General features: G+C 34.5%; 1 protein-coding gene across 1 annotated transcript; it reads left to right on the top strand.

Moving 5' to 3' along the window:
* The first annotated feature begins 2,661 nt into the window (after positions 1 to 2,661).
* On the top strand, positions 2,662 to 12,885 carry LOC141613520 (uncharacterized). The gene is made up of 4 exons (XM_074432259.1): positions 2,662 to 3,196; positions 3,311 to 3,570; positions 3,706 to 3,895; positions 12,299 to 12,885. The coding sequence occupies exons 1-4, from the start codon at positions 2,662 to 2,664 to the stop codon at positions 12,883 to 12,885; spliced, it is 1,572 nt and encodes a 523-aa protein (XP_074288360.1).
* Positions 12,886 to 14,115: the final 1,230 nt, after the last annotated feature.

Raw genomic sequence — 14,115 nt, 5'->3', positions numbered from 1 at the left:
CGTTGTCGATCTTACACACATTTCTCTCCTGAGCGGTGCTAAGGTCGTGCCGTTGTCGATTAAACACTTTTCTCTCCTCAGCGATGCCAAGGGCGCGTCGTTGTCGATTTATTATTTTCTCCTCAGCGGTGCCAAGAGCGCGTCGTTGTCAACTCAGCATATGATTCTTCCTCGGCAGAATCAGCGATATTATCCCCCTGCGAGATTTTGTTGCCGCTTATCAGCCTACGCATTTCTCAGAAACAGAGTTCACTTGAGACCGACACAAGCAGATTCCCCAGCAGTTTCTACCGATGTCCTGCTACCCTCAATATTATTGTTACCTCACGGAGTTCAGCAAGGGTGTCATTCTCAAGAAGTTTCTAAACCCAAACCTTGGTTACCTCTTAGGTTGAACTTATATTTGGCCTCCTTCCCATCTATGTTTTCCTTTAAGGCCCCACACCCTAGCACAATCCTTACATATCTTTTATGTCGTACCCTTAGCTCCTACGCAACTCCGGAAACATGTCGGGAAAGAAGTCTCAGGTATGATTTCTTCTTTTGGCTGGTGAGCTTCCTTACATAGTCTAATGGACTTTAAGCGACCCTCCCCGATAGTCGACAGACTCTAAAATGTTCCCGATGACAGGTCCTTGGTTCAGACCCCTTGAGCCACCTCGCGTCGCCATAGTCGTCAGGTTGTAATATTCGATTGACCTGATGGCTATACTTTGACTTTCGCCATGTCCAAGCCTCAGTCAAAGTGGGGCCTCTGTAGATACCTCATTTCTACACCTCCCGCCAACTGCCCAGTGATGATTGGGCCGCATGTTTGATACGCGGAACGATTTTATGACAGTCCATAAGTTCATCGACAAGTGATAGCTCAAACACTCGAGTCAACACCTTGGTCATCATCTACGTGCCGATATGGTCGTTTTGATAGTAATTAGAGTTCATTTGGAGTCCGGGTCAAAAACCGCTTCATTTTCTAAAAATCGTTTAAATGCCGAGTCGGAATATTCCGGAATGTTCTAGAATTCTCTGGATATTTATTCCTAAATTTAAATTAATATTTTTAAGAAAATATCTTTACGTATTTTGTGTTTTATGGAATAAGGAAGTGTATATCTACCGAAATTCTATAATTAAAACACGAAATTCTTTCTTGCTGAGGAGGAAACCACTGAGGAAAGGACGCAGGAGGTGCTGCGACTCTTCCAAGGATCGCACTAGCTGCTGCGCCTCTTCTCCAGCCCTCTTTTCACGCTTTGCAGAATATTTCCGTGATTTGTTTTCATATCCGTGTCATTCCTAAACTCCTTCATGTGTTTATTATAAATAGAGACCTCCGGCCTCCATATTTGGCACACGAGTGTTCCGCCCCTTCTTTCTCTCTCTTTGCATTCTAGACCACGCTATTGCTTTCGACGCCTACGTGCTTGATCAATCGACCACGTAAGCTCAGATCATTCTAAGTCCCAGTCACGTTGCATAGACCGACCAATTTGACCAACTCCACTTAATCAACTTAATCAATCTTTTAAATCCTCTAACGAGAGCACTTTCCACGCATATTCGAGTCGAGCAATCACTAACGTTAACTTTAGTCAATCTCGTTTCGTCAAACATGTAAGTCTGAGGGTGTAAAATCCTATTTTATTATTGTATTTTTACTTTGTATCAATTAATGTAGATTTATATCAAGAGCACGCTCAAAACCAATTTAAAATCCATCATTTAAAACCGCTTTTTTCAAAACAGCGGAGGTCAGACGTCGAAAAGATACGCAGCAGCAGCTGCGCCTCTTCCTGAGGCTGCCGCTGCTTTTGCTCTTATTCTTCTTCCTCGACTTCCTGTAATTTTCCTATTTTCTTATTTCTTTCTTTTTCGTTCGTCCCTTTTGTAATTTCCAGTATATAAGTGGTATTTTAACAATCTCTTTTCAAATTGTAATGCTTAATCGTCCTAAATCCCGAGTAATTCAATATTCGCGGGTTTTCGCCGTTTGAATTCAAATCGATTTTTCTGGTTTTCGACTTGTTCATGTCCAGGTTCTGGAATCCTAATTGATACATAAGTTCTTATTTGTCTAATTTAGTCTTGACCTAACCTGAAGTTTCGTTCTTTTTGTATTTCTGACTCAAGTTCATTGTAATCATGTGTACACCATTGTAAATTTTCGTTTTTTATTCGTTTTATTGCTTGTCCAGATGCATGTAATCGGTTAAACCACTTCAATTCGAGTCTAATATTGATAATCTATCTTAAATCTACCAACGAACGATAACGATGTTGCGATTCTGACTTCACAGCTAGAACCCAACTCAAGAACAGACGCAGAAAGTGTTGCGCCTCTTCCATGTTCTGGGTTGGCTTCTGTCCCTGAACTCCTTCCCGATTCGACGTAGTTTCTAATTACGTTTTAAATCAACTATTATCCGTATTATCACCTTTAATCTGATGTATTTTCATATTTTAATTTCTTTTCTTTTATTTTCCTTTTATTTTCTTCTTTAAAATCCCGTTTTTAGCGTGCTTTTGACGTAAATCAAACAAACCTTATAATCTTTATAATTTTAATTATTGTATTTCATTTACTTGGCATTACTTGATGGCTCTCCTCTTGGTTGAGCAAGATATTAGAGGGCATGATGATCCACCTCCCTTACCTTCCCCATGAAGATTGGATCCTGGAACATTAGAGGTATGAATGATAGCCTCAAGCAGTGTGAAATTAAGGAGTTTTTCTTTAAACAAAAACTTGATATATTAGGAATTATGGAAACTAGAATTAAAGTTGAAAATATGTCTAAAATAGTGAAGCAATTCCCATTTTTTTCTCTCATTCATAATTATAACTCTCATTACAATGGGAGAATATGGGTTTTATGGAGACCATCTACCATCCAAGTCCTTAAGCTCAATGAGGGTTCTCAGAGGATTACTCTTCAACTCACTTCCTTGAATAGGAATTTTGTTATTACTTTTGTGTATGGTGCTAATGTTGACAGCTCTAGGCAAGAGTTATGGCACCATATCAGTTCTTTTAACCCTGGCCCACTCCCTTGGGTCATTCTGGGAGATTTCAACTGTGTTAGAAGAGTGAAGGAGAGGATTAGTGACTGCCCTCCCTCTCTCTCTCTCTCTGACATTGATAATTTCAATGCATGTATATGGAACAGTGGTCTTGTGGATTTGAATACTATAGGATGTACCTATACTTGACCTAAAAAACAACAACCTGGCTTTACAAAGTGAATTAAGTTGGATATGGTCCTCACTAACTCTGCCTGGTTATTTGAGTTCCCCTCTTATTTTGCTGAAGCTCTAACTTTTGGAGTCTATGATCACTCTCCATTAGTAATTACTATGGACCCTGGTCTTTCTTCTAGACTTAAGCCTTTCCAGTTCTTGAACTACTGGGCTGAGGATCCACAATTCAAGCATATTGTTACCCAAGTGTGGCACAATAAGATACCTGGAATAAAAATGTATCAATTGACTTCTGATTTAAAAATGTTGAAACCTGAATTTAAGAAGTTAAATGCATCAACTTACTCCCAGTTGGCAGACAGAGTGGCTAAAGTTAGGCACAAGTTAAAATGTTGCTAAGAAGCCCTCCAACTAGACCATACTAATGCACTACTCCAATAGGAAGAAACTGATCTACATTAGCAATTCTGCTCTCTTAAGAAAGCTGAACTCAACATGCTTATTTAGAGAGCTAAAGAGCATGATATTCAGGCTATGGATGGATGTACTTTTCACTTTTTTTTCTCTAAAGTAGCTGTTAGAAGAAGTATCAATACCATTGCTAAAATTCAGAACATGGCTGGTGACTGGTGCACTGATACTTACTCTATTGAAACTGCTTTCTTGGATTACTATCATCATCTGTTAAGATCTAAAGGTATAGGTTTTCCCCCTAACTTGAGCATATTGCACTCGGGTCCCTGTCTTGATAACACAAAGAACTCTCTTCTTACTCTCCCCACCAGTAGTGCCGAAGTTAAAGAAGCTTTATTCTTTATGTAGGAAATCATATTTTAAATATCACATATTTTAGTTTAAAGTTTTAGTCATAAAAACTTAAGGATCTTATGCATGCAAATCAAATACAAGAGTGAAGAAAAATCGGTTCCTTACAATTGTATTTTCGGCTATATGGGCACAAGTAAGGTCTCCTACCTTCACTTGTTCTTGAGCTATGATGAGTAATAGGATGATCCTCCAAAGACTTCAAGTATAGAAGCCACTCCTCTTGATTGCACCCAAGACTATCCCTTATCTCCACTAAATAATATTTGCTAGATATTTGTTTAGTAGTTTACCTTAAAATTGATTACTAATTAATACTCATATATTACACTAATAATATTAGTAATTTGATTTGAACAATTTGATCATGATTTCTCTAATTTTGGAGAAAGATGAACAAAGTATGAGAAAGTTTGCATGTGTGTTGAATGGTTAAGTGTAAGAATCAAAATAAGAGAACAAAATCTCTCTTATTAAAGGAGGAGCACGGTTGGAGTAGTCCAACTAAGGGCATCTTATTTTCTCTTTTTGTCTTCACAAGAAATAGATGTGTAAGATGTGTAAGAGTAGGTGTAAGGCTAGTTGTCGGTAGGCATCATCATGCCATTTTATCAAATAAAATAAAACAACCAAAACTCACTAATACTCCCTCCATATTTCGGTCCATCCTCCATAAAATGGACTATCATTTTATTTTGACAATTTGTCAATTGTCACACAATATGTCACATGTAGTATGTTACATGTTATTAATTAATTTAATGCATATTTATCACATAAATATCATTTTATAAATTAATTAAATTACATAAAATAAATTGACTAGTGATACTTGATCACATAAATAAAATGGGTCATTTAATTATAATTCACGACAACTTGTAATTATAATTAACCATTCATTCTTATCTCTATTGTTTCTCAAACAATAAGTAATTTTAGTAATAAAGTATATCAATTACTAAAATAAATCTTATTTATTCCCATTACAATAAGATATCAATTTCTCTCTCACAAATTGAATTGTTCAATTTTAAGGAATTGATTGACTTGTATCATCATACAATTAATCAACTTTACAGATTAGGGCATCATCCATTAGGTGTGACCTTAAGGGATCAACTGACCACCACCGTCACACGACAGTAACGTCAAACTCTATCAAGCCAATCGTTACCGATTAATGTTGATCAGTTGACTATAAAATGAATCATCCCTTACGTATTCTTAAAATGAGATTTAAACATGTGATCATCATGATCGACAATTGTGATTGCATTATTGTCGGGGACACTCCAACAATCTTTCACTTGTCCTCGACAAGTGTGCATCACTAATTCTCTTGTCCTATTACTATCTCCCACTCAATGCAAGGTGTCTATCAGGTCGTACTTGCAAGTGATCATATCGAGAGTGGTTTCCTCGATCTGGAGAATAACTGATTTGACCGAAATTTATCTACCATAGATACCTTCCGAGCGTGGCCACGCATTTCCAGTTCATTACTCCTCGAGTGGCCCTGAGATATTGTTTTAACCCTGACAAAGGGGTGGACAATTCCTATCGCACTATTCCCTTCGACTAGCCACAGCCATCATAACCCAAAATATGCCCATTTGACCCCATTTACGAAGGTCGTAGTAACATAAATCAAATCTAATCTGAAACCATGTCACCTCATTGTTCTTTATTGCCTAGAACGATTCTAGAAAATCTATTTCTTAAATAACATAGCCACAATGGTATCTTAACCATCCTAATGTGATTTGATTATGGTTTTGTCGGAAACCATGCGCAATCTCAATTGTCAATTGTCACTTGTGTAACACCCTTACATAAGATTGCATCAAAAAACACTTTGCATTACATCCTTAATGCTTCTGCAAGCACTTAAGGGTAATCTTTATGGCTTACATGGTAACTATTACTTAAATTCGATTTGAAATAATTCATCATACTTAAAGTATATGAAGTGTTATACATCATTTCCTATTTAATTTATTCGGCAGCGGAAACAAATGGAATCAATCAAATATATTCAACTCGATTGAACTAATCATGAATCTTATCAACATAAGACTTCTTATTTGATGCTAATATGATGTGGATTTATCTACATAAATCTGGATATTAAAGATGTATTATATTACTCCAAGTCTTAAATCATTCCCAATGATCAATATGTCATCCACATATTAGACTAATTAAAATTTCCGTAACTCCCACTAAACTCTATGTATAAACACAACTTCTCGACTTATTGAGAAAAGTTTTATAACATGATCAAAACATTGATTCCAACTCATTGATGTCCTACTTAAGACATGTATTGAATACATTCCTTCTAATTGAAGAAGTGAGTTTTAGATTCACTCGTTATATGTATATCATCATAATGAGATACAATCTCTAAGAAGATCCGAATAGTGCAAAACACTTTGCTTGATATCTCTTCTTGATATCCAACAATTCCATTCGGAATTTATTTCGGATTTTCATGGCTCTAAGCCTTGTATTGAGTTGTGACTTAAACACTCTCATGTAAGTCATATGTTAATTACTTTCCAGAAGTAATCAACTTGAATCAAACAATTTCTTTATAAGTTGCAAGCTCTTTACATTCTAAAAGTAACACTAATTCATCATCTTCAACAAGTGATAACTTTAACCTCCTAGGTTTTGAAGAAACAACGTCTTACACAAAACGTACAAAACGTCTCATGTAGCCAAGAAAGACCAGTTTCTGACCAGTTTCTTGCGACATAACATTCTTTGTGGCTCTTGAATAATTTCTCCCACTCTGTCTTCTAGAAATAAACTTGTATTCTAGAAAGACAACTTCACAAGCCACAATCCCGTTGTACTCGTGATTATAGTAAGGAAAAATGAGCATTTGTTTCTTTTGAAAACTTACAAACATGGTACCCTACCATTTCATATCTCATATGATTCGTTTTAAATTTAGTGGAAAAAAATAATTTAGACAAAATGATAAAATCCCCAAAAGGATCAAGTAACTCAAAGTAACTTGATTGAAATCCAAACCATATCGAATAGCATTTGATTTCTTATCCAACTACACATTATCCCATAATATGTGTTAAGAGAGATTAACTTGTGATACTATATCACATTTCATTTGGCTTATATCAAAGTCTTCACTTTGGTAATCCCATCACGACTAAATCGTGATTCCTCGAACTCTTTGAACTTCTTCAAAGATTTCTCTATTTACCTTATTAAGTGAACACATTAGTGTCAACTTAAATCGTTGGTAAAAGAAAATGATCAACCTATTTTGGATCAGTGATTTACAACCTCGATCTCCTTTTCAACCAAAAGGCACGAGACATCTTGTTTTGAATAAAAGATACGCATATACCATAAGATTAACAATCTAATGGTTTCAAGAGTACTCGATAACTCTTTGCGTTCATCATTCCAGAATTTAAGGTTTAATCCTGGGTTACCAATTTGAGTCTTACATCATCTACATGATGTGTCATTCTAGTTTGGTTTAGAATATAATCACCTTGAAAATGCGCTAGCCATACATCAAATTATGGTGTATAGGGTCACAAAAGTGAAACCTCTTTTGTATCTTAACAAGTTTATATTCTTATTTAGAGTTTATGCACTTAATAGTCATAATTAAGTACAACTATAAACCCTAAACTAGATTGATTACACAATGACTCTATCTCTCGACATTATTTGATGCTAGTCGTCATATTATAATCATCTTATGTATCGAATACAATGATAAAAACCTCCACTGGTTTCTAATATTGACGAAGTAGTACTAGCAAAATTTATGTTAATCAAATAAACATTTAAAGAAGAAGGTCCCATTTGATGTCCCCCAACTAACTTGTTGATTCTTCCATAATTTGGGGTAGTTTCCTTTCTAGCGTCCAACAATTAAGACAATGGAAACTTTATCGGTCGGGATTGATAGGTTTAGTATTGCTATTCTCAATAACGTTACTTTTTACATTACCTTGTATCAATTCCATTCTAATTTTACTTCTTAGAACCTTATCCTTTTCTTAACGGTTTAAGAGAATGCTCCCACTCATTTCAATGAGTCTTTGCTTAGAGAAGCAAAATTTAATTTCATGAAGACTACTCTTCATTCGTTCGTTTAGTCTTAAAACTTTCATTGAAGTGGTTGCGGTATTTTGGTCAATTTTGATTTCCAACAAATCTAGTTACCAAAATGATTTAACGTTTCAAAGTACTTAACTTAATTAAGCATATGAGAAACAATTGTAAGTAGATATGTTAGTCAAGAATCAAAAACCCTTTTGATCACAAATAACTTCCATCTATACTCTTCACAAGAGATCCTTACAATGGATAATTCGAGGTTTTAGAAGAAAATACATATTTGTCTTTAGTTACGATGTTTTAATGGAGATTTGAATCAAAAATCGAAATGATATCGTATATGAATTGTGGTAAAGAAATAGAACAATATTATAACGGAATAGTGGAAAACTTAACATTTATCGTTTTATTAATACTTGTAAATAACAAGTAAAGCATTTACATAGTGACCTCTACCCAACTATGATAAATGATTCCAAGATCCAAATTCATATTAACTTGGGCACGGTGTGGCCGATGAATCCCTTATCAATATAACTCGGTGGATTAACTCTTTAATCGATTCTACTTTTAGAACTCCTGGTCGATAAAATTACATTAATATTTATCTTTAGCCCGGAACACATGCGACTACGGTCACGAATACTTCCGTTGAGCTCAATCCAAATTTCGAATAAATGTGTCCATGATCCAAACCCACATTAACTTGGGCACGGTGTGGCCGATAAATCCCTCATCAACATGAATTCGGTGGATAGACATTTATCACCCACTTCCCCTACGTAACAAGGTTTGTACCCCGGTGTGGCCGAGTGCACTCCCTCACGAAATAGGTTTTCATGGTTTCTACTTTTTGGTAAGGCTAAGTCTCAATTGTTTATTTTTAGCGAGAGATCATGTCAATTTATTATCTATCACGTTTTAAGTGAACTAAAGAGGTGAACTACGATAATTGTAATTGACACGGTCGATCAACTCGATTTAATGATAATGCATGTTTTAGTTATGGCGATTTAGCGATGCATGCAACATATAAATAAAATGCAAAGCATAAATAAAATCCTAGTATGGCCTTCCTAAAATAGTAAATCTAATAAACTATTACAAATTCGAAAACCATCTCCTTTGGTCCCTTGAACTTCGGTCTTGGCACGCATTTCAAGGCAACACTTTCTTTAATGGATCGCCTTCTTGAGTGGCACCGTCTTCAAGGTACTCCGGAATAAATAAATTACATAATAAATTACATAATTTCCTATTATACATTTGTAATTAAAAATAAAAATAAATCTATTAAATTACAAAACGGTGATACGAGATCACAATAAATTACAACCGAATCGATATTCCCATACATTTTGGGTAATACCAATTAAAACTAAGGCCATAGTAAGTAAAATTACATAATTCAAAAATTACATAACATTAAAATATGACAATCATAAATAAAATGCAGCATTATAATATGTATGAACATGCCCAATTTTATGCTAAATCGCCTTTAAAGAGCCAATATCGTATATTAATCGGTTTTTACGGATTTGCGTGATTTAACCTTTTAAAAATCACAATAATTACATAAAGTCATATTTATGTACAAGTTAATTACCCTAACCATCTTAGGACTCAAAATTTGTCTCCACTAACATTTGACAATAATTAACTTATATTTCTTAAAATTGTTCATAAATGGACTCAAAAATACAATATTATGACATAAACTTCAAATTAAATCATAAAAATTTCAAATAATTTCAAAATTTGAAATTTAAACTTATGAACATTCTGGAAAAATACCATGACACTTATAATGTTCAAAAAACATAGGTTAAAAATTTCAAAAATTATCGAGGAAAAAACAATGTTGCGGTTTATCGGATTTAACAATTATTACCATAAAAATATGAGAAAAATTATTTTTATTAACTTTTCACTTTTATATCTGAAATATATGATAAAATGAAACATGTGACGTTTTTCTTTAGTCATGAAGTATGTTTTAGCAATTTTTACTAATTAAAGTCACTATTTATGTGATTTTTCATCAAAAATTCATAAATCATGCATAAAGACTTCATTATAGCCAAATATGTTACACACATATTGTAAAATTGCATGTGACAACATACTAAATTTCTATGACCAGATTCGAAATATATCTCATATTAACCTATTTTTCCATTTAAATACGATTTTAACTTGAAAAATCCATATTTCGAGCATAACAACTCATTTTATCATGAAAATTTACAGGCCATCAGTAGATAATATATGTGAAAACATATCCAAAAACCACTAGAAAAATCGAAGTTTAGCTATTTTTAGTCAAAAAATGACATTTTTATCATAAAAATCACATTTTAATGCCATTATGATATAAAATGAACAATAAAATCCATAAATAAACTAAAATGTCCTAAAAATAACTTAGGACCAGAAACTTTTAACATGCAAAATTATTTCATGATTTATCTTCATAAATCCTAAATAACAAGTTTTATATGTTAATTAAATTAACTCGGAAAAACTAACCCGATCTTGCATGCAACAACCATAATGCTCTGATACCACTTGTAGGAAATCATATTTTAAATATCACATATTTTAGTTTAAAGTTTTAGTCATAAAAACGTAAGGATCTTATGCATGCAAATCAAATACAAGAGTGAAGAAAAATCGGTTCCTTACAATTGTATTTTCGGCTATATGGGCACAAGTAAGGTCTCCTACCTTCAGTTGTTCTTGAGCTATGATGAGTAATAGGATGATCCTCCAAAGACTTCAAGTATAGAAGCCACTCCTCTTGATTGCACCCAAGACTATCCCTTATCTCCACTAAATAATATTTGCTAGATATTTGTTTAGTAGTTTACCTTAAAATTGATTACTAATACTCATATATTACACTAATAATATTAGTAATTTGATTTGAATAATTTGATCATGATTTCTCTAATTTTGGAGAAAGATGAACAAAGTATGAGAAAGTTTGCATGTGTGTTGAATGGTTAAGTGTAAGAATCAAAATAAGAGAACAAAATCTCTCTTATTAAAGGAGGAGCACGGTTGGAGTAGTCTAACTAAGGGCATCTTATTTTCTCTTTTTGTCTTCACAAGAAATAGATGTGTAAGATGTGTAAGAGTAGGTGTAAGGCTAGTTGTAGGTAGGCATCATCATGCCATTTTATCAAATAAAATAAAACAACCAAAACCCACTAATACTCCCTCCATATTTCGGTCCATCCTCCATAAAATGGACTATCATTTTATTTTGTCAATTTGTCAATTGTCACACAATATGTCACATGTCGTATGTTACATGTTATTAATTAATTTAATGCATATTTATCACATAAATATCATTTTATAAATTAATTAAATTACATACAATAAATTGACTAGTGATACTTGATCACATAAATCAAATGGGTCATTTAATTATAATTCACAACATCTTGTAATTATAATTAACCATTCATTCTTATCTCTATTGTTTCTCTAACAATAAGTAATTTTAGTAATAAAGTATTTCAATTACTAAAATAAATCTTATTTAATCCCATTACAATAAGATATCAATATTCTCTCTCACAAATTGAATTGTTCAATTTTAAGGAATTGATTGACTTGTATCGTCATACAATTAATCAACTTTACAGATTAGGGCATCATCCTTTAGGTGTGACCTTAAGGGATCAACTGACCACCACCGTCACACGACAGTAACGTCAAACTCTAGCAAGCCAATCGTTACCGATTAATGTTGATCAGTTGACTATAAAATGTATCATCCCTTACGTATTCTTAAAATGAGATTTAAACATGTGATCATCATGATCGACAATTGTGATCGCATTATTGTCGGGGACACTCCAACACTTTATTGCATCTAATAAAAGTCTTGGACCTGATGTATTTTCACATGGTTTCTTCCAAAAACCATGGGATATTATTCAGAAGGATTTCACTGAAGAAATCTTGGATTTCTTCAAAACTGGTAAACTGTTGAAGAGTATAAATTCTACACTCATTACTTGAGTCCCTAAAAAGGATAATCCTTCATCTGTCCTTGATTATAGGCTAATTTCATGTTGCTCCACCATCTATAAAACCGTAAGTAAGATCCTTGCTAATAGATTTAGGAAGGTTCTACCCATCTTAGTAGGACCTAAGCAAGCGACATTTGTTGAAGGAAGATATATTTTTGATAATACTGTCCTTACTCAAGAACTTGTTAAAGGATATACTAGATGCCATACTTCACCAAGATGCATGATTAAAATTGATATCCAGAAAGCTTTTGACTCAGTGGATTGGAGTTCCTTGAACACCATGCTAGTTGCTTTAGGATTCCCAGTTCAATTTATTCAATGGGTGATCACTTGTGTTACAACTGCACACTATTCCCTAAAAATTAATGGAAATGTTGTTGGTTACTTCCCTGGTCAGAAAGATCTTAGACAGGGAGACCCTTTGTCTCCATTGCTTTTTGTCTTATGCATGAAAATTATTTCAAGGGTATTAAGATCTATGAATTTTAACAAACATCCAAAATGTGCAAGGACTAGACTTACAGATTTACTATTTGCTGCTGACTTGGTCATCTTTTCCAGAGGAGACTTAGTTTCTGTTCAGAAAATCATCCAGGGGGTTAAATTGTTTATTTCATGGCCAGGATTGAAAGCCAATGCACAGAAATCCTGTATTTACTTTGGTGGAGTGAGTCAGATTGAGCAAGCTGCTATTTTTTAAGAGACTCAGTTTGTTAAGGGTCAATTTCCATTTCGATATTTAGGCACTCCTCTTCACTCTTCCAGGCTTACACAAGTTATGTATCACTCCCTACTGCAGAAAATCAAGGGTAAGATATCTCATTGGGCTATCCAACATCTCTCCTATGCTTGTAAAATCCAGCTGATTAATTCAACAATATTTGGTCTTGAAATCTTTTGGTGTTCTTGTCTGTTTTTACCCATTGGAGTTATCGAGCACATAGAGCAATTATGTAGCCAGTTTTTAAGGGGATACAATCAGGGGTTGAGACATATGGTCTTTTTTTCCTGGAGGAAGATATGCATATCATCTAGAGCAGGTGGATTTGACATTACAGAGGTCCTCAGTTGGAATAAATGCCTTATGCTCAAACATTTTTGGAAAGTCCTTGATGGTCAGGTCAAAGTCTATACAACTTGGGCACAATCCTATCTTGTTAAAGGCTTTAATCTTTAGATCACTACCTCATCTACTGTCTGAAAGCAAATCCTCCTTACACGGGATTAGCTTATACAGGAAACATGTGGAATTAGTCAAGCTCAACAATTGCATCATTCATCATAAACTTAATATGCAGAAATGCTATCCGTTCTTCAGAGGACAGCAGGTACATCTATTATGGACTAAAGCTCTTCAGGACAGTGTTATAATGCCCAGACATCGCTTTATAACTATGTTGGCTATGCAAAATGGCCTGTCCACTATTGACAATCTCTGTAAAAGAGGTTACTATCTCATTAACAGATGTGTACTTTACTTCGGGGCCTGTGAATCTCTGATTCACTTGTTTTTCCAATGTTCTTTCTCTCGTAATTTCCTGCAAGCTATACTCACCTAGCAAGGGATACATCATTCTCCTCTTAGCCTTAACCATAAGTTAAGACGCCTCTCTAGAACCACTGGTAGAGGATGGAGGAAGAAATGGGCTCATTGTGCACTATCTGTCGTGGTCTCTTATTGTAATACTACGGTTTTCTAAGTGGGTTCCTTGGCCAAATATGGCGTACTCGGCCGAGTAAGTGTGTCGTGTGTTTCTAGACAGTTTACTGCCCAGGAATACTCGGCCGGGTATGGGAATAATCGACCGAGTAGAGGATACTCGGCCAAGTATACTCTATACTCGACCGAGTATCCGGTCTGACGGGTTTATTCCCGCAGTTTGGTTAAGGTGATTAGGGATTATTATAAATTACACTTTTACGGTTTCTA

Source organism: Silene latifolia, chromosome 11, assembly GCF_048544455.1.
Source record: "Silene latifolia isolate original U9 population chromosome 11, ASM4854445v1, whole genome shotgun sequence".
NCBI lineage: Eukaryota > Viridiplantae > Streptophyta > Magnoliopsida > Caryophyllales > Caryophyllaceae > Silene > Silene latifolia.
This window is presented reverse-complemented; position numbering and strand designations above follow the sequence as displayed.